Source organism: Macrobrachium nipponense, chromosome 41 (assembly GCF_015104395.2).
Source record: "Macrobrachium nipponense isolate FS-2020 chromosome 41, ASM1510439v2, whole genome shotgun sequence".
Lineage (NCBI taxonomy): Eukaryota > Metazoa > Arthropoda > Malacostraca > Decapoda > Palaemonidae > Macrobrachium > Macrobrachium nipponense.
This window is the reverse complement of record NC_061102.1, coordinates 41788468-41812076: the sequence shown is the minus strand read 5'-3', so window position 1 is coordinate 41812076 and position 23609 is coordinate 41788468. Positions and strand designations below refer to the sequence as shown.

General features: G+C 45.2%; 1 protein-coding gene across 3 annotated transcripts in view; it reads right to left on the bottom strand.

The window, feature by feature from the left end:
* Positions 1-20449, bottom strand: part of LOC135212727 (mitochondrial tRNA-specific 2-thiouridylase 1-like) — an 82146-nt gene extending 61697 nt beyond the window's left edge. For 2 of the 3 annotated variants that reach the window (XM_064246432.1, XM_064246434.1), the window contains exon 1: positions 20299-20449. In XM_064246432.1, the coding sequence (XP_064102502.1) occupies positions 20299-20434 (136 nt within the window). In that variant the 5' untranslated portion in view covers positions 20435-20449. Of the gene's footprint in view, positions 1-19714 lie in introns of all 3 variants that reach the window. The other variant, XM_064246433.1, reaches the window with a different exon arrangement.
* Positions 20450-23609: the final 3160 nt, after the last annotated feature.

Genomic DNA, 23609 nt, shown 5'->3' with positions numbered 1-23609 from the left:
TATTATAGATATATATATATATATTAATATATATATAAATAGATATCTTTTTTTATTATATATCTTATAATTTATATCTATATATATATATGATATATATAGAATATATCATATGATAGATATATATAATATATTAAATACCTGCTACCGCCGGAGTTACTACGTCAGCAGTATCATACATCACAACCATGGAACCATTCCAAAGGTTGTTGATGATACTCATGTGTCATTTAACTTACAGGTTACCTGTTGTCTAGAGGAGGGCTGCAACGCAGTTCTTCAGGACCCCTGCGGCCATGAAGTTTGCCGGACCCACGCCGGATGTGCGGTGAGAGTGGAGGACTTCGTTGTGTGGCACCACAAGAACTGCTCAGTGTGCTACATCCTAGTCAACGAAGCCACCACCGAGGTATGTGGCATTCCGGGCTGTATTTAATGATACAATGAGATTCATTAAATTGCATTCTTGATATTGTACTAAGTTAAGTCTGCCTCTAGTATTAAGTACTAATATTAACCCCTTTTTTACAGGGCCTGGAAGAGGTCCGGACTGCAGCTCTAGCCACCCTGAAGACCTGGGTTGGAGGGTTCAGGAGGAACACTACCAAGGGGCAACCCTATATCCTGGCCCAGGACATGTCCACCCTCATCTTCCTCGGGGCGAAGAGAGGTTCAGCGGTGGATCCCAAGATAGATGCGCCCCGATCGCCAAAATCCAGGCAGCGGTTGTACTTCCGGAGGACGGAGGCATTGCCGAGGAGGTCACAGGGGACGTTGCGGCCCTTGATTTGGACTTGGAGCCCATGACTGTTGACGGCATGGGCAATGGTAAGGGTGTTGGTGAGGCAGACCTTGTAGGGGTTCAAGGGGTTTCCTTAACTTCTACCCCATCTACTTCTACTTCTTTCTGGGGATTCACTGAGAAGTCTCTGTCAGTCAGACCAAAGACTTCCTCAGTGGTCCCCAAAGTCAAAACTTCCACAGACTTCAAACCCAGGACAAAATCCCTGCCAAAGAAGTCTATTACCAGCTTTGTCACTAAGCCATCGGCTCACCATCCAGGGGCAGACAAGGCAGGAGCTACCCCGTCTGCCAAGGTGTCCAGACCTAAGCCTCGCAAGGAGAAAGCTCAGTCTTCCTCCTTTGATCCTGATGCCTTCTCTTCTAGTATCTTGCAGCAGGTGGGCGACGTTGTCGTGAACTTGGTCCAGACCAAGTTCCAGGAAATGTTTACCCAGCTCTCAAATACGGTAGAAGCATCGGGCCATTCCATCCAATCCCTATCGGAGAGGGTGGCGGCCCAGGAAAATGCAATGTCGGGTATCCGGGACACCTTAGCGGCAGGGCACTCTCAGCCCGGCCAAGCAGCTCTACCGTTGCTTATGCCGGACTCATCTAACCTCCCTCCCTTTAAGCCTAACAATCCTTGGAGGGTAGCAGCACACGCTCCATTTTCAGAGGGTATGCTGTCTATCGAAGGCTGTGGAACTCGAAGGCTAGAGGACTTCGAGTTCTATCCTGTTGGTCTCCGACCTCCATTCATAGGCTATGTCCGCTTGACAGACGCGGCCATGATGAGGGAGGACAAAGTCCCGAAAGAGACTGTAATTCTCCCCCAGGAACAGGCCCAACAAGCCTGGCTCCGGAGCTTGGAGGAGTGGGAGTGTGTGAACACAAGGCTCACCGCCTTCAAAAGCCCCTTCACCATTTTTACAATGGTTGAGGGCACTCCACTGCCACTCACTCTTAAAGTGGTAGAGGCCACTTACCAGGTGGCCTTGAAGGACGAGCCCATGCCCCAGCTCCAGGAAACAGAGCCAACTTCCCTGTTGCTCCCCGGATCCGAGAACTACTTCGAGGAGGCAGCTCCCACTTTCACCGTAGGTAAGCGCAAACCAGACTGCGCCACGACGCTGTTCAGCGAAAGGTTACCTAGACTCTTGGAGAGCCTTATACAGACCGAATATGACGCCCGGACTAGGCTCAACAGATCCCTCAGCTCCTTGACTATGGCGGAGATGACGGCCCTTGTCTTCGAACAAGAGCCGTTATTTAAAGTCATGGCTAAGTCGCTACTGCATACAATGCAGTGCGACTTCTATGACTTCGTCATAGCCCGGAGGAACTGCAGGAAACATGTTCTGGCGGAAGCTACCATCCACCACGAACCAAATAAGCTGATCGCCTCATCCATATGGGGCACAGACCTCTTCCCCGCCCCTGTGGTGACGGAGGTCTTGTACGAGGCCTCCAAAGTAACCAGAGCTTGAAGGTCCAGTAGGGTCTCGTCCCTAAAAGGAAACCTGAATCCACCGGATCCAACCCGAAGTCGAAGAAGAGGCCCAGGAAGTTCCAGCCCATCCAGGCCCCTCAACAAGCTCTAATGCAGGCAGTTCCGGTACCTCAAGTATCGCAACAAACGGTGTCTAAGGCACAACCCCAACAGCAGTTCGTGCTCTTGACGCAGCCATCTCAGCAGCCCCAGGCCTCAACCTCCTTCGCTGTCTCTCCGGCCTATAATGCGGCGTTCGAGGCTCAGTCCTTTCAGACGTTTAATACGTTCGCCAGAGGCAGCCGAGATAGGGGTCCCTCCCGTCATCGAGGAGCCGGAAGGGCCGCCAGCCGGGGCAAAGGTTTCCAAGGAGCACGTGGTGGACGCCCATCGGCAAACCAGTGAGAGTCCCAAGGAAGGAGGGAGGCTGTACCTCTTCCGTCACCGGTGGGGGTTCAGCAGCTGGGCTCAGAGTATTGTGACCAAAGGTCTAGGGTGGAGTTGGCTTCAAGGCCCTCCTCCACCCAACGCCTTCTATCAAAGACCAACAGCGGAATTGATAGAGTATACCCAAGAACTCCTTCAGAAAAGAGTAGTATCAAGGGTCAAGAACTTAAAGTTTCAAGGGCGCTTGTTCAGCGTGCCAAAGAAAGGCTCAGAAAAGCGAAGAATAATACTAGACTTGTCCCATCTGAACTCAGGTGCGGACCTTACTTCCCCGTGGGGCCGTCACAACCTCTACAGATCTTACAGATGCCTACTATCATGTTCCAATAGCCAGACACTTCCGCCCTTCCTAGGCTTCAAACTAGGAAAGCAAGCTTACTCCTTCAGAGTAATGCCATTAGGGCTCAACATTGCGCCCAGAATATTCACAAAACTGGCAGAATCAGTCGTCCAAGAATTGAGGACGCAAGGAATAATGTTAGTAGCCTATCTAGACGATTGGCTCATATGGGCCACAAGTGTCAAAGAATGCCACAAGGCGATGGTCAAGGTCATCCAATTCCTGGAACGTTTAGGGTTTCAAATAAACAGGACCAAGTCCAGGCTAACACCGGAATCTCGCTTCCAGTGGTTAGGCCTACAGTGGGACCTGGGATCTCATACTCTATCAATCCCACCGTTGAAAAGGAAAGAAATAGCCAAGTCCACGAGGCAATTTCTCAAGAACGCTCAGACGTCCCGGAGGAACCAAGAAACGATCTTGGGTTCACTCCAATTCACTTCTGTCACAGACATCCTATTGAAAGCCAGACTGAAGGACATAAACTGCGTCTGGCGTTCAAAAGCAAACCTGAGATCTCGGGACAAATTAGCTCCTATCCCGGCGATCTTATGGAAGAGGCTCCATCCATGGACGGACATCAAAAGTCTATCAAAAGCAGTATGCCTCCAGTTCCCCCACCGTCTCTAGTGATCCACACGGACGCCTCACTAAGCGGCTGGGGCGGGTACTCACAGTACAAAAAGGTCCAGGGAACCTGGTCCCTATTATTCCACCAGCTACATATCAATGTACTTGAAGCCATGGCAGTGTTTCTCACTCTGAAAAGACTTCGACCGCCCAAGAAGAGTCACATCAAACTAGTACTAGACAGTGCAGTGGTAGTCCACTGCATAAACAGGGGCGGATCCAAGTCGAGTCACGTGAATCATGTCATGATAGCCATATTTGCCTTGGCAGACAGGAACAAATGGCACCTGTCAGCCACTCACCTAGCGGGCGTAAGGAACGTGGTGGCGGATGCCCTATCATGCTCCGTTCCGCTGGAATCGGAGTGTACATTGGACAAGGAGTCATTCAAATAGATCTGTCAAAAGGTTCCGGGGCTCCAGGTGGACCTCTTCGCGACGGAGTCGAACCACAAACTCCCTTGTTATGTGGCTCCCAACCTGGACCCTCTGGCCTACGCCACGGACGCTATGGCTATAGATTGGAATATGTGGAAGAGGATTTATCTGTTTCCTCCAGTATATCTTCTCTTGAAAGTACTGAACAAACTCAGGACGTTCAAGGGCCACATCGCACTAGTAGCCCCCAAGTGGCCCAAAAGCAATTGGTTTCCCCTACTCCTGGAGTTGGGACTCCGGCCTCAACAGATTCCCAATCCCAAACTGACTCAGTTAGTACAAACGCGGACTGTGTCCGCTTCCTCAGGAATTCAGAAAGCCCTAACTTTATGGACTTCATGAAGTTTGCAGCACAAAGGGATGCCAACATCGATCCTCAAAACATCAGATTCTTAGAATCTGACAAAAGAGAATCGACACTACGTCAATATGACTCGGCAGTTAAGAAGCAGGCCTTATTCCTAAAGGACTCAAATGCACAAACCATGACCACGAATCTGGCCATAACCTTTTTCAGAACGTTGTTTGAGAAAGGTTTAGCAGCAAGCACAATTACTACAACCAAATCTGCACTTAAAAAGATCTTCCAGTTTGGGTTCAAGATAGATCTAACAGATTCATATTTTTCATCTATCCCAAAGGCTTGTGCTAGGCTTAGGCCATCTGAGAGACCCAGATCAGTCTCATGGTTTTTAAATGATGTCCTTAAACTGGCCTCTGAAACCGATAATGACTCATGTGAGTATATAGCTCTCTTGAGGAAAACGTTATTCCTAATAAGCTTGGCCTCAGGAGCTAGAATTTCAGAACTGTTGGCTCTTTCTAGGGAACCAGGTCACATTGAATTTCTTCCCTCAGGAGAACTATTACTTTCTCCAGATCGTCAATTTCTAGCCAAAAATGAAGACCCACAAGTAAGGTGGGACCCATGGAAAATTACTCCACTTCCACAGGACCACTCCTTATGTCCAGTTAATTCCCTAAAAGCATACTTAAGCAGAACTACCCTGATATCCTCAGGCCCCTTGTTCATTAGGGAAAAAGGTGGTACTATTTCCTTAAAAGGAATTAGGCAACAAATTTTGTATTTTATAAAACAAGCTAACCCAGAATCTTTTCCACGGGCGCATGATGTTAGGGCAGTTGCCACCTCCATCAATTACTTTCAGCATATGAATTTTGACGATCTCAAGAAATACACAGGCTGGAAATCTCCGACAGTATTTAAACGCCACTATTTGAAGTCTTTGGAGGCCCTTAAATTCCCAGCAGTGGCAGCCGGAAACACAGTTTCCCCTGACACTGCATAAATAAGTATTACTTAGCCTATATCTCTCTAGTAGCTCTTTCCCTTCTACCTGCCTCACTAGCACCCTTGCTTAGCTCGGTCGTCACTGTATTTGCCTTACCTTGGATGACAATGTGTAGATACTGGATTTTTGTAACTTTGTATCTGGGCTTAGTTCCCTTGTTAAATTAATTGTTAGTTACTGTATTTATTAAAATCTGGTTCTTTGTCTTAGTGTAGATAAGTTACTTTAAGGTTTATTAAAACTCAATATTGATTAGTAAATTTATCATTTTGTTGTAAGATTAAGCTTTATATTATAGCAATTATCTCTATTTGTGTTTTGATTTACCTAGTATTAATTTCTATCTGCACTGTCCTTTCCAAGCTTGAAGGGGCCAATTCTCTGGCGCTATTTCACAGAGCGACACAGGCTGAGCCCAGAAAAAGGATTTTGACAGAGGAAAAATCTATTTCTGGGCAATGACCTGTGTCGCCCAGTGAAATCCCACCCCTTCTCCTTTTTGTTTTATTCCACACCCTATTTGGCCCAAGCTTGGGTGCTATCTTCAGGAATGAAAACAAAGACGCTGACCATAGTAGTAGCGGGTAGCGGGGCTTTAGTCCGGCTCCTCTGTAGACGAGGGATTTTGAAGGAGGGAGAGACTAAATGGCAAGGGACCTCTGGTAGTGGTTTCCACTCACCCCAGATACCATACCGACACCATTAACTAAAAGGTGAGCGAGCCAGAATACTCTGGCACTACCGTTTCTCTTTTTTCTCTGGTATGTATAGCAATATTTATACCTTAGAAATGAGCATCAAAGGGACATTTCACTGGGCGACACAAGTCATTGCCCAGAAATAGATTTTTCCTCCGTCAAATTCCTTTTTACAGAATAAAATAAAATTATTTATTAGAGGAAAGATATATAAGTGGATAAAATTTACGATTGTCTTATAAAAGAGGCCCCACAAGGGGTTGTAAATAGTCATTTTTTACTTCTCGTGGAAGGCAGGGAAAACTTTGTAGACTTTTTCTTTCACCATTTGTATTTGCATATCTTCCTCTTTCCATTGATGTGTCTTTTTTGTAAATTTGCAGACCTCAAAGTTTTGCCGCCCTGGTGTGCTGCATATTGATATACAGTGGTCCCCCCCGGATTCGCGGGGGATGCGTACCAGACCGCCCCATGAATAGTTAGAACCCCAATAAAAATGCTTACAAACTCCTATTTTGTTAATTAAAACTCAAGAAAAACCTACTAAAAATTTTTATACCTGGTTTTTTTAATAGTTTTATCACAAAAAGTGCATTTTATGGTGAAATTGATATAAAAAAAAACAGGAATTTGTGGATATTTCTCATTGAAAAATACCACGAATAGGCGAATTTTCTGCGGATAATGTGGGGAAATGTTCCCAAGAGAAATCCGCGAATGTGTAAGTCCACAAATCCGGAGAACACGAATACATACAGGGGGTCCACTGTATTACCCCGGCTCCTAAAGGTTAACGGAAAGAAGGAGAGGGAGAGAGCATGAGAATCCATAAATACACTAGATCTCTAATTGTTAAACTTCTTATCGCACACTGGGCATACAGTGGTCCCCCTGTATTCACAGGGGATGCGTACCAGACTACCCCGTGGATAATTAGAACCCGCGAATGTTTGGAACCCCTATAAAAAAGCTAAAAACAGCCTATTTTGTTAGTTAAAACTCAAGAAAAACCACTAAAAATTTTCATACTTGGTTTTTTTTAATAGTTTTATCACAAAAAGTGCATTTTATGATGTAATTGATAAAAAAAACAGGACTTTGTGGATATTTCTCATAGAAAAATACCGCGAATGCACAAATTTTCCGCGAATAATGCGGGGAAACGTTTCCGATAGAAATCCGCGAATGTGTGAGTCCGCGAATCCGGAGAATGGCAATACGTGGGCCCACTGTATACGCTTAGCAGTGGATGGCTTAGAAGATTCATGGGTCTGCATGATTTAATAACTCGGAAATAAACAGCAAATATACACCAAATATTCACCAATTCATAAAAAGCAAGGAAAGATTTTGTCATGAAAAGGAAAAAAGCTAGTGAGAGTCAGGGCTACCGAAGTGTGGAAATGACGTCACTAATACGGCTTATCTTGTCCACACTGAGATTAGGTGTGGAGTGGGAATCCACACGTAAAAATTTCCACACTTTTTACTTAAAAAGCGTATGCAAGTTAAAATTTAATAACAAGTTATGAAAATTTTTTACTATTCTATTTTATAAGTCTCACACACAAATATCCATAAAAATAAAAATGTTATTGTTATAATACAATTAAGTTTGTTCATACTTACCTGGCAGATATATATATAGCTGTATTCTCCGAAGTCCGACAGAATTTCAAAACTCGCGGCACACGCAGTGGGCGGCCAGGTGGTAGTACCCATTCCCATTTTCTATTCATATTTTTATCAGTGCCACTGTCTCCTGAGGGGAGGTGGGGTGGGCACTTAATTATATATATTTGCCAGGTAAGTATGAACAAACTTAATTGTATTATAACAATAACATTTTGTTCATGAAACTTACCTGACAGATATATATATAGCTGAATCCCACCTTCGGATGGTGGGAAGAGACAGAATAGGATTTGTAGGAAACTTAAATTAAGTAGATGATGTACACCTTGGTTCCTCACCTGTTAGCAAAGTAGACTCTGTGATTACTGTCACTTCAGCCTGCTTGTGCTTAATCAGAGTTGCCAGCCAGGTGGAGACCTGTAGTGCTGGTGCGCTCTGGATGCTCTGTCAACGGGGACGTGACCTCAATGTGACAAGAGCATAGAGCCATACAAATGAGGGCAACGAAGCAACTGACCACCACCTGACCAACTATCCAAGACCCCCTGAACACTAAGCTAAGAGATGGGAGGTCTTCACCAAAGCCTCACCACAACCAAAAAACACAACAACTAAAACTAACCTAAACCTAACTAAGGGATAGGGAGAGAGCTACCTTCAGCCCCCAAGACTGTGTCTGCAGAAACGTATGGCCCAAGAGAACAACAGTCCTCGTATATCGTTCTCACATCTCTCAAGTAGTGTGAGGCGAATACTGAATTGCTCCTCCAAAAGGTGGCGTCAAGGATGTCCTTGATCGACATGTTCCTTTGGAAGGCAAGCGAGGTTGCGACAGCTCTGACCTCGTGAGCTTTCACTCGCAAGAGGCTCAAATCGATCTTCTGGTAAGACGAATGAGCCTCTTTAATGACGTCCCTCAGAAAGAACGCCAAAGCATTCTTGGATAATGGTATATCGGGCCGTTTAACCGAACACCAGAGATTATCTGAGGGACCTCGTACTTCCTTAGTCTTGTGGACATAAAACTTTAGAGCCCTGACAGGGCACAGGACTCTCTCAGGTTCTTGGCCCACAAGGCTTGTCATACCCTTAATTTCAAAGCTCCTTGGCCAAGGGTTCGACGGGTTTCATTCTTTGCTAAGAAAAGTGGGACTCAAAGAGCAGACCGCATTGTCACCTTTGAAGCCCACTCGCTTACAAATGGCTTGAATTTCGCTAACTCTCTTCGCCGTCGCCAGAGCAGTTAGGAAAAGAGCCTTCTTCGTCAAGTTCCTAAGAGACGCTTCATGGAGAGGTTCGAAAGGACTCGACATTAACAGTCTAAGGACTAAATCCAAGTTCCAAGAAGGAGGCCTCGCCTGAGGTATCTTGGATGTCTCAAAGGATCTCAGGAGATCGTGAAGATCTCTGTTGTCAGACAGGTCTAGTCCTCTGTGTCGGAAGACTGCTGACAGCATACTCTTATATCCCTTGATGGTCGGGACAGCCAGCTTCTGCACATTTCTTAAAAATAGCAGGAAATCGGCTATCTGGCTCACAGAGGTAGTGGAAGAGGAAATTCCCTCCTTTCTGCACCATGCCCTGAAGGAAGCCCACTTCGACTGGTAAACAGCTCTCGAGGAAGTCCTCCTAGCGTTGGCGATCGCCTTTGCAGCTGCTTTAGAAAAGCCTCTCGCTCTGGCCAACTTTTCGATAGTCTGAACGCAGTCAGACCCAGAGCGGAGAGGTTTCGGTGATATCTTGCGAAGTGGGGCTGTCTGAGTAGATCTTTCCTCCAGGGCAACGTCCTCGGAAAGTCTATGATGAAGGACATTACCTCCGTGAACCATTCCTTCGCGGGCCACATCAGGGCGATCAGGGTCAACCTCGGCCCCTCCGATGCCGCGAACTTCCTTACTACTTCCCCCATGATCTTGAATGGCGGGAAGGCATACAAGTTCCAGGTTCGTCCAGTCCCAGAGCAGAGCGTCTATAGCGACTGCTCCCGGATCCAGCACAGGGGAGCAATAAAGAGGCAACCTCTTTGTTCTCGACGTCGCAAATAGGTCGACTAACGGACACCCCCACAGTCTCCAGAGCTCTCGACAGACGTCCTGGTGCAACGTCCATTCCGTCCTGGCAGGATCTGATCCTGTCGGCTGAGAAGGTCTGCTCTGACGTTCTGGACTCCTGCGATAAATCTCGTCAGGATCCTTATCCGTCTCGCATCTGCCCACAGCAGAATCTCCCTCGCTAAATAAAAAAGAGGACGGGAGTGTGTACCTCCCTGCTTCTTTAGGTACGCAAGGGCTGTGGTGTTGTCCGAGTTGACTTGGACTACTTTCTCTGCAACCTTTTGTTGGAAGAACTGTAGCGCCAGAAAAACCGCCGCTAGTTCCTTCACATTGATGTGCCAGGACACCTGTTCCCCCCTCCAGGTGCCTGACACTTCCTCCCCTCCCAGTGTTGCTCCCCATCCCGACACCGAGGCGTCGGAAAACAACACTAGGTCTGGGCTCAGAAGCTTTAGGGACAACCCCTCTCGAAACTTCCGAGGATCTAACCACCATCTTAGATGGTTCTTCACCGATTTGGTGATGAAAAGGGTCACATCCAGATCCTCTCTGACTCTCCATTCATCTGCTAAGAAAAACTGGAGAGGTCTGAGGTGTAGTCTTCCCAGGGAAACAAACTTTTCCAGCGAGGAAATGGTCCCAGCAGACTCATCCACTCCCTCGCCGAGCAAGCTTCCTTCCCCAGGAAGGCCGAAACTCTCTCTAAGCCTTGCAGCTGTCGTTCCTGGGACGGAAACGCTCGAAAAGCCACTGAATCCATCTGAATCCCCAGATACACGATGGACTGTGTTGGGTCAGATGCGACTTTTCGAGGTTGACCAGAAGTCCCAGGGACTTCGCCAAGGCCAACGTGAAGTGAAGGTCCTTCAGACACCTTTCTTCTGACGATGCTCTGATAAGCCAATCGTCGAGATACAGGGACACTCTTATTCCTGCAGAATGTAACCATCTCGCTACGTTTTTCATGAGCATGGTAAATACCATCGGAGCCGTGCTTAAACCGAAACAAAGGGCTCGGAATTGCCAAACTTTGTCCCTTAGCATAAACCTCAGAAACTTTCTTGAAAGAGGGTGGATAGGCACGTGAAAGTATGCGTCCTGTAGGTCCAAGGACACCATCCAGTCGCCCGGTCTTAAGGCTCCTAGAACCGACTGAGGTGTTTCCATCTTGAATTTTTTCTTTTCTATGAAAAGATTCAGGCTGCTTATGTCCAAGACTGGACGCCACCCCGACGACTGCTTTGGTACCAGGAAAAGTCTGTTGTAATATCCTGGTGACCCCAGGTCTAAGACCTGCTCCACCGCTCTTTTCTTGATCATTTGATCTAAAAGATCTAAAAGAACCTGATGTTTCTCCCCTTGATACGACGGGGAAAGATCTCTGGGAGTCGTAGAAAGAGGAGGAGGGTCCACAAAGGGGATCTTGTACCCCTGTTCCACTATCTTGAGGGACCACGCATCTGTATCTCTCTCTCTCCACGCCCCCGCAAAGAACTTTAGCCTGGCTCCGACCGGCATCTGAAGGACTCTCTTCTCACTTAGAGGATTTAGGTTTGAAGGAACCTCTTCCTCTTGCAAGTCCTCTCCCTCGAGGAGCAGCTCTCGAGGGAGGAGCGCCACGAAAGGGTTTAACCTTCCTAGGAGGTCGTCCAAACGACGACGTGGTAGGGACTGCGGGACGTCTTGAAGACTGGGCCAAGAGGTCCTGGGTAGCCTTCTCTTGTAGGCTCACTGCCAGGTCCTTTACCATAGCCTGGGGGAAGAGATGGCTCGAAAGAGGTGCAAAGAGAAGCTCCGCTTTCTGCGATGCAGAAACAGACCTAGCTGTAAAATTGCAGAAAAGCGCTCTCTTCTTGAGGAAAGCAGTGCCGAAATGAGACACTAACTCTTCCGAACCATCCCTGACGGCCTTGTCCATGCAAGATAACACATTGGACAGCTCCCCCAGACTCAAAGAATCAGGACTCCTAGATTGAAGATCCAGGACTCCTAGGCACCAGTCTAGAAAGTTAAAGACTTCCAGAGTCCTTAACAGACCTTTCATGTGATGGTCAATCTCCGTTGGTGTCCATGAAATCTTAGCGGTCGATAAAAGAGATCTCTTCTGGGCATCGACCAGACTAGCAAAGTCCCCTTGGGAAGACGACGGGATCTTAACTCCTACTTCACCTTTGGTCTCATACCAAATGCCGCCTTTCCCACTGAGTCTTGAAGGCGGAAGGGCGAAAGTCGACTTGCCCTGATCCTTCCGACGTTCCATCCAATCCTGCAACTTCTTGAACGCTCTCTTAGTGGACAAGGAAGTCTTCATCTCCACCACCTCCGGAACCTTGCACGACTTCGATGACGAAAACTGAGAGGGTGGAGACTTGGGAGCTGCAGGCTGGAACTTCTCACCAAAAGAAGAACGTAAAAGTCGAACCAGCACCTTGTAGTCGGAAACCGACGAAACTGACGGCTGTTCTTCCTCAACTGAGTCCGCCGGACTACTAAGCTCTCCTTCCTCCCGAAGAGGCAAAGGAGATTGAACCTCTGGAGAGGGCGTGCGCCCAACGGGTCTAGCCTTCAACAAAGGCTTTCGAGGATGACTAATATCAGCCTCTTCAAAGCGACCGACCTTCTGTCGATCCTTAGAGCTCGAACCACGAAGAGCGTCCTGACCGCGCTGCGCGTCAAGAGAGGCTACTCTTAGTCGCTCTCGAGGAGCGTCCTTACGTTTTACGCTCAAGCGTCCAGCTTTCGCTTTCAAAGCGTCCTTCTGGGCGCTCTCGAAAGCCTTCTCAACAGGCAAAGCGTCAAGCAAAACATCCCGACGAGCGTCTTCAAAAGCATCCTGCCGAGCGTCTTCAAAAGCGTCCTCCAAGGCGTCCTGCCGAGCGTCCTCAAAGGCGTCCTGACGTGCGGGCGGAGACAGAGACGAACGAGGAGACGGAGAAGGAGACTGCCTCGTCCTCTTGACAGGCAGTCTAGCGTCCTTCCTTCGTTTAGGCTCAACTGCTGCTGGGCGAGTCTTCTGAGCCATTAAGGCCGACAATTGGTCTTGAAGCGACACAAGAATACTCTTCGTTGGTGAAGAAACGAGAGGAGGTGAAGGGCTGCGCCTGCGAGAAGACGAGGGGCGAGGGGACGCCTCCTTCCTTCTCACAGGTACAGCAACCTGCCTCTCCGAGGCGCGAGAGAAGCGCTTCTCAGCGTCGTCCTCGGACGACGTCCTACCTCTCTTCTGTGGAGGAAACGCGTCATACGACGCAGGCGAAGACCGCAACGATAGCGGAGAGAGGGACGTAAAGCGCCCTCCCTAGGAAAAGTCCTTTTCAACGGACGCGAGTCTCTCCGAGCGCTCCACCCCTTGCGCGGGGAGGGCGCCTCGGAGGACGAAGAACAGTCCTTAAGGATGCGAGCCTGAGCACGCTCCTTGGCAGCCTGGGAAGTAGCAACAGGTCCTGCCGAAGGGACGCCAGATCGGTGGGGAGCCCCCGTAACCCTCTTGCGGCTTTCGACATGCCCACTCCCTGAGTTCTGGGAGTCCGACAGAGGTCTAGACCTAGAGGCATTATGGGGCCGATCTGACGCCCCCTCCACAACACTAGGGGCACGATCACACACTTTACTCGAGCCGTTTTCTAGGGCCAACACTTTGGACTCTAGAGTGCGTAACGACTCTAGAATCAGAGAAAGGGCATTACCTTCTCCAGACACAGAACTAGGGCCCTCAGGCAACAACACAGGATTAGGTGAAGCAAATTCTACTGGTGTTAAAATAGGAGAAATGTTACTTCCCTTACCTTTCGTAGAACCGCTCTTGGAGGAAGACCTCCTGATCCTATCGCGCTCCAACTTACGCCGATAGGATTCATACACCTTCCATTCATCCTCAGTCAAACTTTTGCATTCAATGCAACGATCATCCAGCAAACAAACATGCCCCCTACACCCCATACATACTGTGTGGGGGTCTACCGATGATTTCGGTAGCCTCACCTTGCAATCACTTCTCACACACACTCTGAAGCTCACTGAACTTGATCCTGACATCACGTTCATAGAAAAGCCAATCCAAAATCCAAAAACAGTCCACTATCGCGTATGCCAATCCAACAATCCAGAGTCAAAACCAAAAGTCAATCCAGATACTTATAACGAGTCAAATCCAAAAATCCTGGGCGGAGGTCTGTAAACAGGTGTTTACCGACCGGCGACAGAAAAAAATATGAATAGAAAATGGGAATGGTTCCTGATATCCGCCTCCCAGCGGCGGGAATGGGTACTACCACCTGGCCGCCCACTGCGTGTGCCGCGAGTTTTGAAATTCTGTCGGACTTCGGAGAATACAGCTATATATATATCTGTCAGGTAAGTTTCATGAACAAAATATTAGTTTTATCTTTTTTAATTTGTGGATGCGTTTGGGTATTTATCAGATGTATAACGCTGACCGATGATTCATATGCAAACCAAGACCTAGAATATAAGCTAGATCTTGACCGTACGAACTGGCTGGCTTCAGCTCCAACCAGCCTCAGTTACCTTTTCAAAATTATTTTCAATCTGGTCCTAAACAAAATCTACATTTATTCTTTCTCATAATACTAGAGAGTATTCTTAATTTGCTAGTTTTTATTGTATATTTTCTTGACATTTTTGTGAAATATATGCATACATTCTTACTGCCATTTGGTAGCAAATTATTTTTCAGCGATGCACTTTACAACTTTGCAATACACCTTGTAATTTTTGCATGTGAAAATGATTAATGTGCCTGTATAATCAGTTTGGTTATTCTACAACTACGGTGATGTAAACTTTTGAAATAAACGGGCTTTAATGATTTCATAACTAATTCGTATAACGTAAGACCCTAGTAAATATCTTAGGCCTAGTTTACCAGTATAGATGATAGAGCTCATGATTTCGTTGTCAGTTGATATTGCCATAAATGAATGATGGTGTATAACAACGATAAAAGTGAGAAATTATATGATGCAGTGGTAATTAAATCCTCATGTAAAATTAAATGGTTCAGTACATTAGCCTAGGTCCAGAATGCGTTGCCAGTTTACTTTACTCTAAAAATTAAGACATAGTTATAACACTGGTGCTTATATTACATTTGCAGCTTCAATTCCTTATGAAAGTGATTGTAATTATGTAATTGCAATGATACAATACCGTGAGAATTATTTTTTTTTTTAAGTTCACTTGCGAGCATGTAACCAACAGTGTTAGTTGGCCCAAGATATAGGTCTAGTCATTATATTTATGGCAATAATGCCGGATTGAACATTACTATAAATTTATCGTTATATTTCATTACGATGATGTGATTAAGATGCCTTATATATATATATATAAACTTGTTGTAAAACACCTATGTTACTTTTTTCATCGTCAAATTAAATAAGTTTCATTCCAGTTTTTCATCAAATGAAAGGAGTACCGGCTCTTGTTGAGAAGTTTTGCTTCTTTTACCCTCTCATAAAAAAAATTTGAATAAAAATCTAACTAAATGTTTAAACAATATGAGCTAAAAACGGAAAGGGTCAGTGTTTATCCTTATTTTTCAGTAAAAAAAAAAAAGCTACTGGTTGGGAATTCATACCACTAAGTTTTGATTGAGCACTAGCAAGATCACAATAAACATTCCTCAGAGTTCGATAAAGTCGAATAAATTGCTTAACTGGCAACTGTCTGAGACCGAGTGTGGATTTCCTAAGTGTGGAAATCTGGCAGCCCTGGTGAGAGTTGAGCAGAGAATGATATATGCATGCGTCTTCACCCAATGACAGCCAAAACCTAAGTGAAATGCTTATGCTTGGGGGGGAGTTCCCCCCCACCCAAGACTTGTGGCCGTTTCCAGCTTCGATGAAGGTAATTCCTAATGTAAAGGACCAATGGTTTGTATACCATGTAGGAGCAAACTTACCTACATCATTCACCAGTTCCACCATGTTACGGCCAAATCCACTCTCTGCTTGAAGGAAGAGAAGGATGAGGAGGCGGAGAAGAAGAAGAGCCATCACTCCCACTTCATTCCCATATCCACAATGCATACCTAAGATCAGATGCAACCTTGTCCTGATAAAGGAGCCAGGTAAGCTACACAACTTGTTGAGCAGCCACCACAGGTCCCAAGGAAATAGTGTCCAAGGACTTGTGGCCAATGTCCTGAAGGTAGAAGGAAGTGGTCTGCTGAGACCACACCCCTGCCTTCAGAACCTGATGGAATGACAGATTCTTCCAGAATACGAGGGTTGGACCCTTGCCCCTGACCTCGTGAGCCCTCAGACAGGAGGGCTCGTACTTGTCTATGCCAGCAGCAGAGTACACCCTTCTAATCGTCTCACTAAGCTAGAAAGAATTCGTGTTCTTGGACACTTCTTTCATATAGTGCGGCAGCATTCTAACAGGAAAAAGTAGCATCTTGTCTGCATCATTATCTACAAAGTCCTCTATGGAGGGGATCGTAAAGGACTCAAACATGTTGTCAGAGACCGATGGGTTTTGAGTCTTCACTACAAAGTCTGGGATGAAATTGAGCGTAACAGATCCCCATCCCCTCGAGTGCTTTTAATAAAAGGAGAGTCCATGAAGTTTGCCTACTCTCCTTGCTAATGCCAGGGCAAGCAGGAACACAGTCTTGAGGGTCAGATCCGTCTGACGACTCGTTAAGGCTCGTATGGTGTGCACAAGTCAGGCTCCTCAAAACCTTTCAAAGCTTTCCATCAAAAGCGAGATCTCCATAGAGGAGGAGATATCTACCCATTTCAGCCAAAGAACTAAACCAAGGGCAGCTCGAAAGTGACTCTTTCACTGATGAAATGAAGAGAAGCTTCTCTTGACGAAGGAAGACGAGGAAATCCGCGACCTCTTGAGGAGTAGCTCCGACTGGAGAGATACTCCGTCTACAACACCAACCAAAGAAAATGGCCCATATACTGATGCAGAGCAGAGGACTTTATGAGATATCCAGACATCTCTGTTGCTGCGCGGTGCAAAAAGCCTCATACTCACAAGAGATGGTGGATAACCTCCAGCCATGAAGACACAGGGACTGCACTGCCTGATGGTACTGCTCTGTGTGGGATTGACACAGAAGGTTGTGCCAGGGAGGAATCTCTCTTGGTGCCTTGGAGAGCAGAGCTAGAAGGTTGGGATACCAGAACCATCCTGAGATTCGGGATGATTAATGCTCTGCTGATTACCTTGCGAATCATATAAAATTGAGGGAAGGCATAAATGTTGAGGTTGTCCCATGGATGCTGCAATGTTATCGCCCATAGGTCCGATTCCACATTCCTGAAGTCAGCAACTCCTCCAGGTGTGCGTCCCACCCTCAGTCAATGTATCTGAGAACAGATGCATGTCAGGAGGGAGAGTATGCAGGGACAATCCTATTTCGTGGTTTCTATTCTCCAATCACCAGCCCAAATCCTTTCTCGACACAGCAACAGTCTTCGAAGTTGACTTCTTACAGCTGGTGACCGGGGCATGGATCCTGAAATGCTAGGTCAAGGCAAGGCTCACGAATCAGTTCCCGAGCCCAAAGGTGGGGGAGAGCCAACAAGAGAACCCTCTGCTCCCCTGTGGAGGGCGGCAGCCCTTAGAAGTCTCGTGGTGAGACTTCTTGGGAGGGGGAGGAGAAGCAACCCTCTTCTTCTTCAACCGAGAAGCCTTGGAAGGAGGGGAAGAGGCAGCAGATGACGGTGACCTTCTGGGACCTTTTTGTCACCTTCTTCAGGCTGGTGGTCAGGTTCTCCATCCAGGCAGAAGCAGCAGGCATAATAGGAACAGCAGAAGCAGTGCAGCAGGCATTCAAGAAACAGCTGGGACAGAAGAACCAGGAACTGCCTAGAAAACAGGAACAGCTGCTACAGGAGGAGTCTCCACTACTACAGGGGTATTGTAGCAGTGGAGACAACACCTGTAGGAGCAGCAGCACAGCAACCTTAGGTGGAAACATGACAAAACCAGGAAGTAGAATTACCACGACTAAATGGGCTGGCAGATGTACAGCCATGCCCATCACCACCAAGGGAATGGTAGTCGTCAGGTGATGAGAGAACACCATAGTTGGGACCTTTGCAAAAACCGAGGTAGTCACTGTGTTAGTAGTTGGTGCCTCCACCACAGGTTTGGCAAGGTGACCCAGTAAGACTTGCAAGGAAACAGTGCCCACAAGTCCTAACAAGTGCCATGCTGCCGACAGGTCTGATGGTTGCTCCTCCACCACACCTGAAGAATCAAGAATTGGGTTAATGGAGAGAGACTCCTCTCACTCTGAGGGAGGATCCTCCCCATCGGCGCAACTAAAGGCCCCAAACAGAGTACACTCTGATCACTCGCATCTCCTCCATCTTCTTTGACCGACAAATTGTACAAAGAAGAAGCCTTTCCCAAAGGTGAGGGAGCAATACTAAGGGGAGGCTTGTCGGGAGAGAGAAATGAAGATGAAAGGCTGGCTACCAGGGGAGTCGTTAGGGGCATAAAACCCTTAGATAACATCTTAGCACCCTTCCTCCGATATCATTTCCTCCCTGCAAACTTCACCCACTGCACAGGCGACCAGATAGTATGACACTTGTCACAGGGAAGTTCAAGATTACATTCATGTCCCCTGCAGGATGTGCAGAGAGTGTGAGGGTTAACATTGGTTGAGGAGCGAAAGTTACTGCACCCATTCCCGCCAACCTTAGGTCACTCATGGTCTTACGTGCAGGCTTATTAGACTCGTGGGTTTGCCTATTAGAAAAACACAAATAGCCTATTGCAGCACACAAAAACATAAGAGGCCCCACTAGGAAATAACTGCTAGAGACAGTCGGGCTGAGAGCAGGGTACACAAGCCCGCATCAGAATGTTTACATTGAGCGAATTGGAATGTTTATGTTCGGGTGGGTGTGACTCCCGTCAACCAAACGATTGTAAAACTACCTAACCACCTTGTTTAAAAGATTGGTATTTCTACAGAAGCAATCCGCGGTGGCCTAGACTATGGCAATTGACATTTTCCTGTTATTTTACCCACTGAACAAGAATTTAAAGTAATATTTATTTGGACAACTGTAATTAACCCCCAAGGGCCAGTACTAAACACGGCAAAATACATTGGAAGCCCTAATCCCTAGTGGATGTCGTATCCGTGGTTACGTTCCTTGCAGTTCGTGTGGAACTATTCTTTAGAATTACCCTGCAAGAAACATAACCGCGGATACGACATCCACTAGGGATTGGGGTGTCCAATGTATTTCGCCGTGTTTAGTACTGGCCCCTGGGGTTTAATTACAGTCGTCCAAATAAATATTACTTAAAATTCTTGTTCAGTAGGTAAAACTGCATAGAAAAACCGCAACTGCCATGGTCTGGGCCGCCGCGGATACATACCCTAGATCTACCTTTAGATTTACTAGTATACTATGGCCTAGTATTACGCTAAGGTTAGGTACTACTAGCCTACTGTACCTACTAGCTATCTACCTTAGGTAGTTTTGTTCCTTGTAGGAACAAAAGCACATTTACCATAGTACTAGGTAGTACTACTACCTACCAAGTAAATGTACAGGCTATTTAGGCATCACCTAGCTACTACCTACTAGGCTACATACTTAATTCAAATAGGCTAACCAACGTCAATTAAGGTAAATAACTGACCTGTCAATAAAGTTTACTGAAAGATTTCTACATGATAGCTACCTAGCCTAGGTAGCCTACTTACCTAAGAGGCCATGGACTTCACTGTTGGTAGCTACGACTATTTTACCCTACCTAGCCTATTAACTCCCTAGTAGGCTTAGGTAGGTAGCCTAAGAATACTATACCTAGCTACTTTAAATAAATAGGTAGTACTAAAAGGCCATTTGCCAGACAGGAAAAGAAAATAATTGTGCCTACCTTTTCTCTTAAGCAATAATGCAGACACCGCACTATCCACGCCACCCGAAATACCAAGGACGACACGCTGGAATTTCAACATACGAGCCATTGCTTAAACTCCTGGTAGTTAGTTGTAATTACTAGGCAAATTAGGTATCAAGTTGATTTTGCCCTTGTTGGCTTTTTTTCATGAAACAAGTAGGTAACCTCTGGAAAGCCCTGTTAGACCCGGGCTGAGCTTAGCCTTTACATTGCACTCTATAATTCATGTGGGTCTCCCACTTGCGTTGGGCTATGACACTTGAAATGGTCATGCTACGAATCACGTAATCTTAATGGTAGTTTTTCCTCCATAATGAACTGATAGAGTGGAATCGTCAATCGTCATCAGAAAGAAAAAGTATGGAGTGCCGATGTACAGGCAATTTATCACACGGTAAGTTCCAAAACTTGGTTAGCTTATTCAACAGTTATGTAAGTTACACCTGTTACGAAGTGTAGCCAACTTAACTTTAAGCCTGATTTGTAAATTTAAAAATTGGTTCACTTTAAAAACTTTGAAGGGAGCGGCGAAAGTTGGAGGTGGATGAGATGATAGGTACCGTGGAACTCGGTGGAAGATGACGACAAATTTCGGACAAAAGTAGAATTAGTAGTAGCAAATAAAAGGAATATCCTTTGTAATGACTCTTTCGCAAATGTATTTGCTGTCTTTTCTTTCTCTTTCGACCATCTCATCCTTTGTTCCTCGACTATTGGGTCTGCTAATTTCTACTCCCTGTGACTTCTTTATAACAAATATCTTCTGAAGTGATGATCATACAATTTATGATACTGACAAGAAAACACTAAAAGACAACATAGAAGCATCTTATTTTGAAAACGCAAGAGCCCACCAGGGGGGAAATCATCCCTGTGGAGGCCTATAGTACACTCGACAAGAAAAGTGAAGATAAAGTTTGCATTACCTTTCACTGGTGAGTACTAATGCCCTGGAATCTGTTAAGAATGTCATTATGTATCTTTTTTAAAAATGAGCGTTTTCTATCTTTATGAAATATCAACCTGGTTTCCTGCATCTAAGAACAACTGCAAAATAGTACCAGCAGGTGGAAGGGAAACCTGGTTTACAAAGGATTCATTTCCCGCCATGAAAAGTCAAGCTGATGCAGCGCTCGAAAAGGCAGATCTGTTTTATGTTCCCTAATAATGGGAACATTATTAGCAGCCGATAGAGTGGGATGGGAAGAAATATTGTGAGGAATTCCTCTCACAACGATTTTATTTTCTAATATTTTTGTGTATTCACTTGTTTCCATGCTGTTTGTCTTTTATTATAGTTATTAGTGTCCGTCTCATTAGAAATTATTGATTGATTTTCACTGCGTATTGCCGTCTGTCAGGTAATCGACAGACAGGAATTATGTTACTGTATTTGTATTCATGTGAAAACTAAATATATTCGCATGCCCATACATTTTGTAAAGATATGTACGTCTACATTGCATGACATAATAAGGGTGAAAGAACCACATCTACTCGAGAATGACACTCTTAACATTATTTTATCTAAATTTTATATGTTCTAGTACGTAGTATCTGTGGTGCGGTTAGCACCGAAAAGATGATTTTACACAAAGACGAAGTCTTTTGACATAACGTCAGTAGACGTTTTAGTAACGAAGTATAATTACTGTTTTAGTTATGATAATTCATTTGTCTTTATATATATGAAATTGTTCTTGGTGAATGTATTGCGCATATTACGTACGGTAAGAGTTGATGCCATTGGGTCTTGTTTGTGCCTCTCACCAGAGAAGCCATTAGGAGAGGTCAAGAGATCGGAGGGGAAAGAAGGGTAGTACTTCGCCCCTCTGGTCGCTCCCGCCAGCATTACAAAGTAGAAGAATAGTAATGTATCTCTATATCAGGGTTGTAACAGTAGCTATATGCAGTATGTATGCTATATTTGTTTTCAGTTTTAGACATCAGAGGTAGTGTTGGAATTGTTTAACAACGAAATTCTGAAATGTCACCCTTGGAGAGATCCGGTCAGGACGACGTAAACAGAACGTAGAAAACAACTATTATTCGATTTTAAGTTGAAATAGGCATTTTCTGATAATTCACAGAACGTTCAAAAAGTTGTCATTTATCTCCTGTTTTATTAATCACTGACTTCTCATTTTGCCTTATTTTAACATGAGAACTGTGTGTGTGTGTGTAACACACTCGATCGGTGTCCGAGGCAAAACATCCTGTTACACTTCTTTACAGTATATATGGGATTTCTGAATGACGAGTCCAGCGCAAATTCATTTTAATAACACACCAGAAAGTAATCTATCTTTTTATATTTTACTGTAAATGATTTTACATCACATAATAATATAGAAGCTTCACTTGTATATGTGTTACATCTATGGCATTTCAACAGAAGTTCTTCGGTTTCGGCCGACGTCGGTGACGAAGCAAACTTTCATTATATAGAGACTCCTGATTTACAACTATTAACGTCAGTAATTTTATTTAATAGTGTATGAAAGAGGTGAAGATAACTTTCTACTTATATAATATCAGCTAATTGATCTGAGAACGTAAAATAATGGGATTTTATATACAAGATGGTTTGTTGAGTGTCTTCAAGACCAAGTAATTTCGCTTAAGTTCCTGCAGCAATTTTACAACTGAAGGATACGGGTATGGTAGAAATCAATTAATTTATATTTTACTGGACATCAGTTGCCTTGTGAATGAAAAAATATTTGTAGATCTATATAACTATTCCGCGGCGAGCTAGCTTATGGCATTTGACGTTTTTCTATGCAGTTTTACCTGCTATTCGTTTCGGGAACACATGATCAGTGTAAGGCTACTGAAACCCTATAGGCTATATCCCAAAATTATTGCGGACTACAGCGGATATTGGTAATTTGGTATAGGTATTTTAGGTGGGTGAAAATACAAGAGCGAAATACAAGGATATATTTTAAATGGTCCATGATACTTTAATGAAGGGTATTAAAGTGCAGCGTGCACTAGCTAAGTAAGGACCTGGTAACTTAGGCTTATGTTAGTGGTCTACCAGGCTATGACCTGATACCTAAGGTTTAGTTCAGCTTAGGTAAGGGTAGATTCCCTGCCGATAATTTTTAATGTTAAGTTCCCAAAGTTAGGTTAAGTTGCAGTCCAGGAGGCGGCAAAAAAAGTCCGTCTATGCAAGGCCTTCTGTGCCTTTGACTGTTACATTGGATTGCAACCCTGTTATTTTAATTCACAATTCCTTAAATTAGAGTAGGTTGGGGGGACGCTCATGAGAGCGAATCCCCCTGGCATCCTAGGTTAGGATCCCCTGATAGGTGAAGTAAGTCAATGATTTTTCACCCACCCAAATACCTGGCTTTCCTTATAAAAGGGGGAGGGGGGGTTTTATTATATAGAAAAAAACCTGTATTTTGGCCAAGTCCGAGGTGCTAGATAGGCTATAAGGCGTATTTTTTTTCAATTCGTTCAAATGCAAATTTCCTCGTTAATTGTAGCACAGTAATACCTTGATAAAAGAGACAGTCTTCACAGTAATACCTGGATAAAGGTGACAGTCTTCACCGTAATACCTGGATAAAGGTGACAGTCTTCACCGTAATACCTGGATAAAGGGGACAGTCTTCACCGTAATACCTGGATAAAGGGGACAGTCTTCACCGTAATACCTGGATAAAGGTGACAGTCTTCACCGTAATACCTGGATAAAGGGGACAGTCTTCACCGTAATACCTGGATAAAGGGGACAGTCTTCACCGTAATACCTGGATAAAGGTGACAGTCTTCACAGTAATACCTGGATAAAGGTGACAGTCTTCACCGTAATACCTGGATAAAGGGGACAGTCTTCACCGTAATACCTGGATAAAGG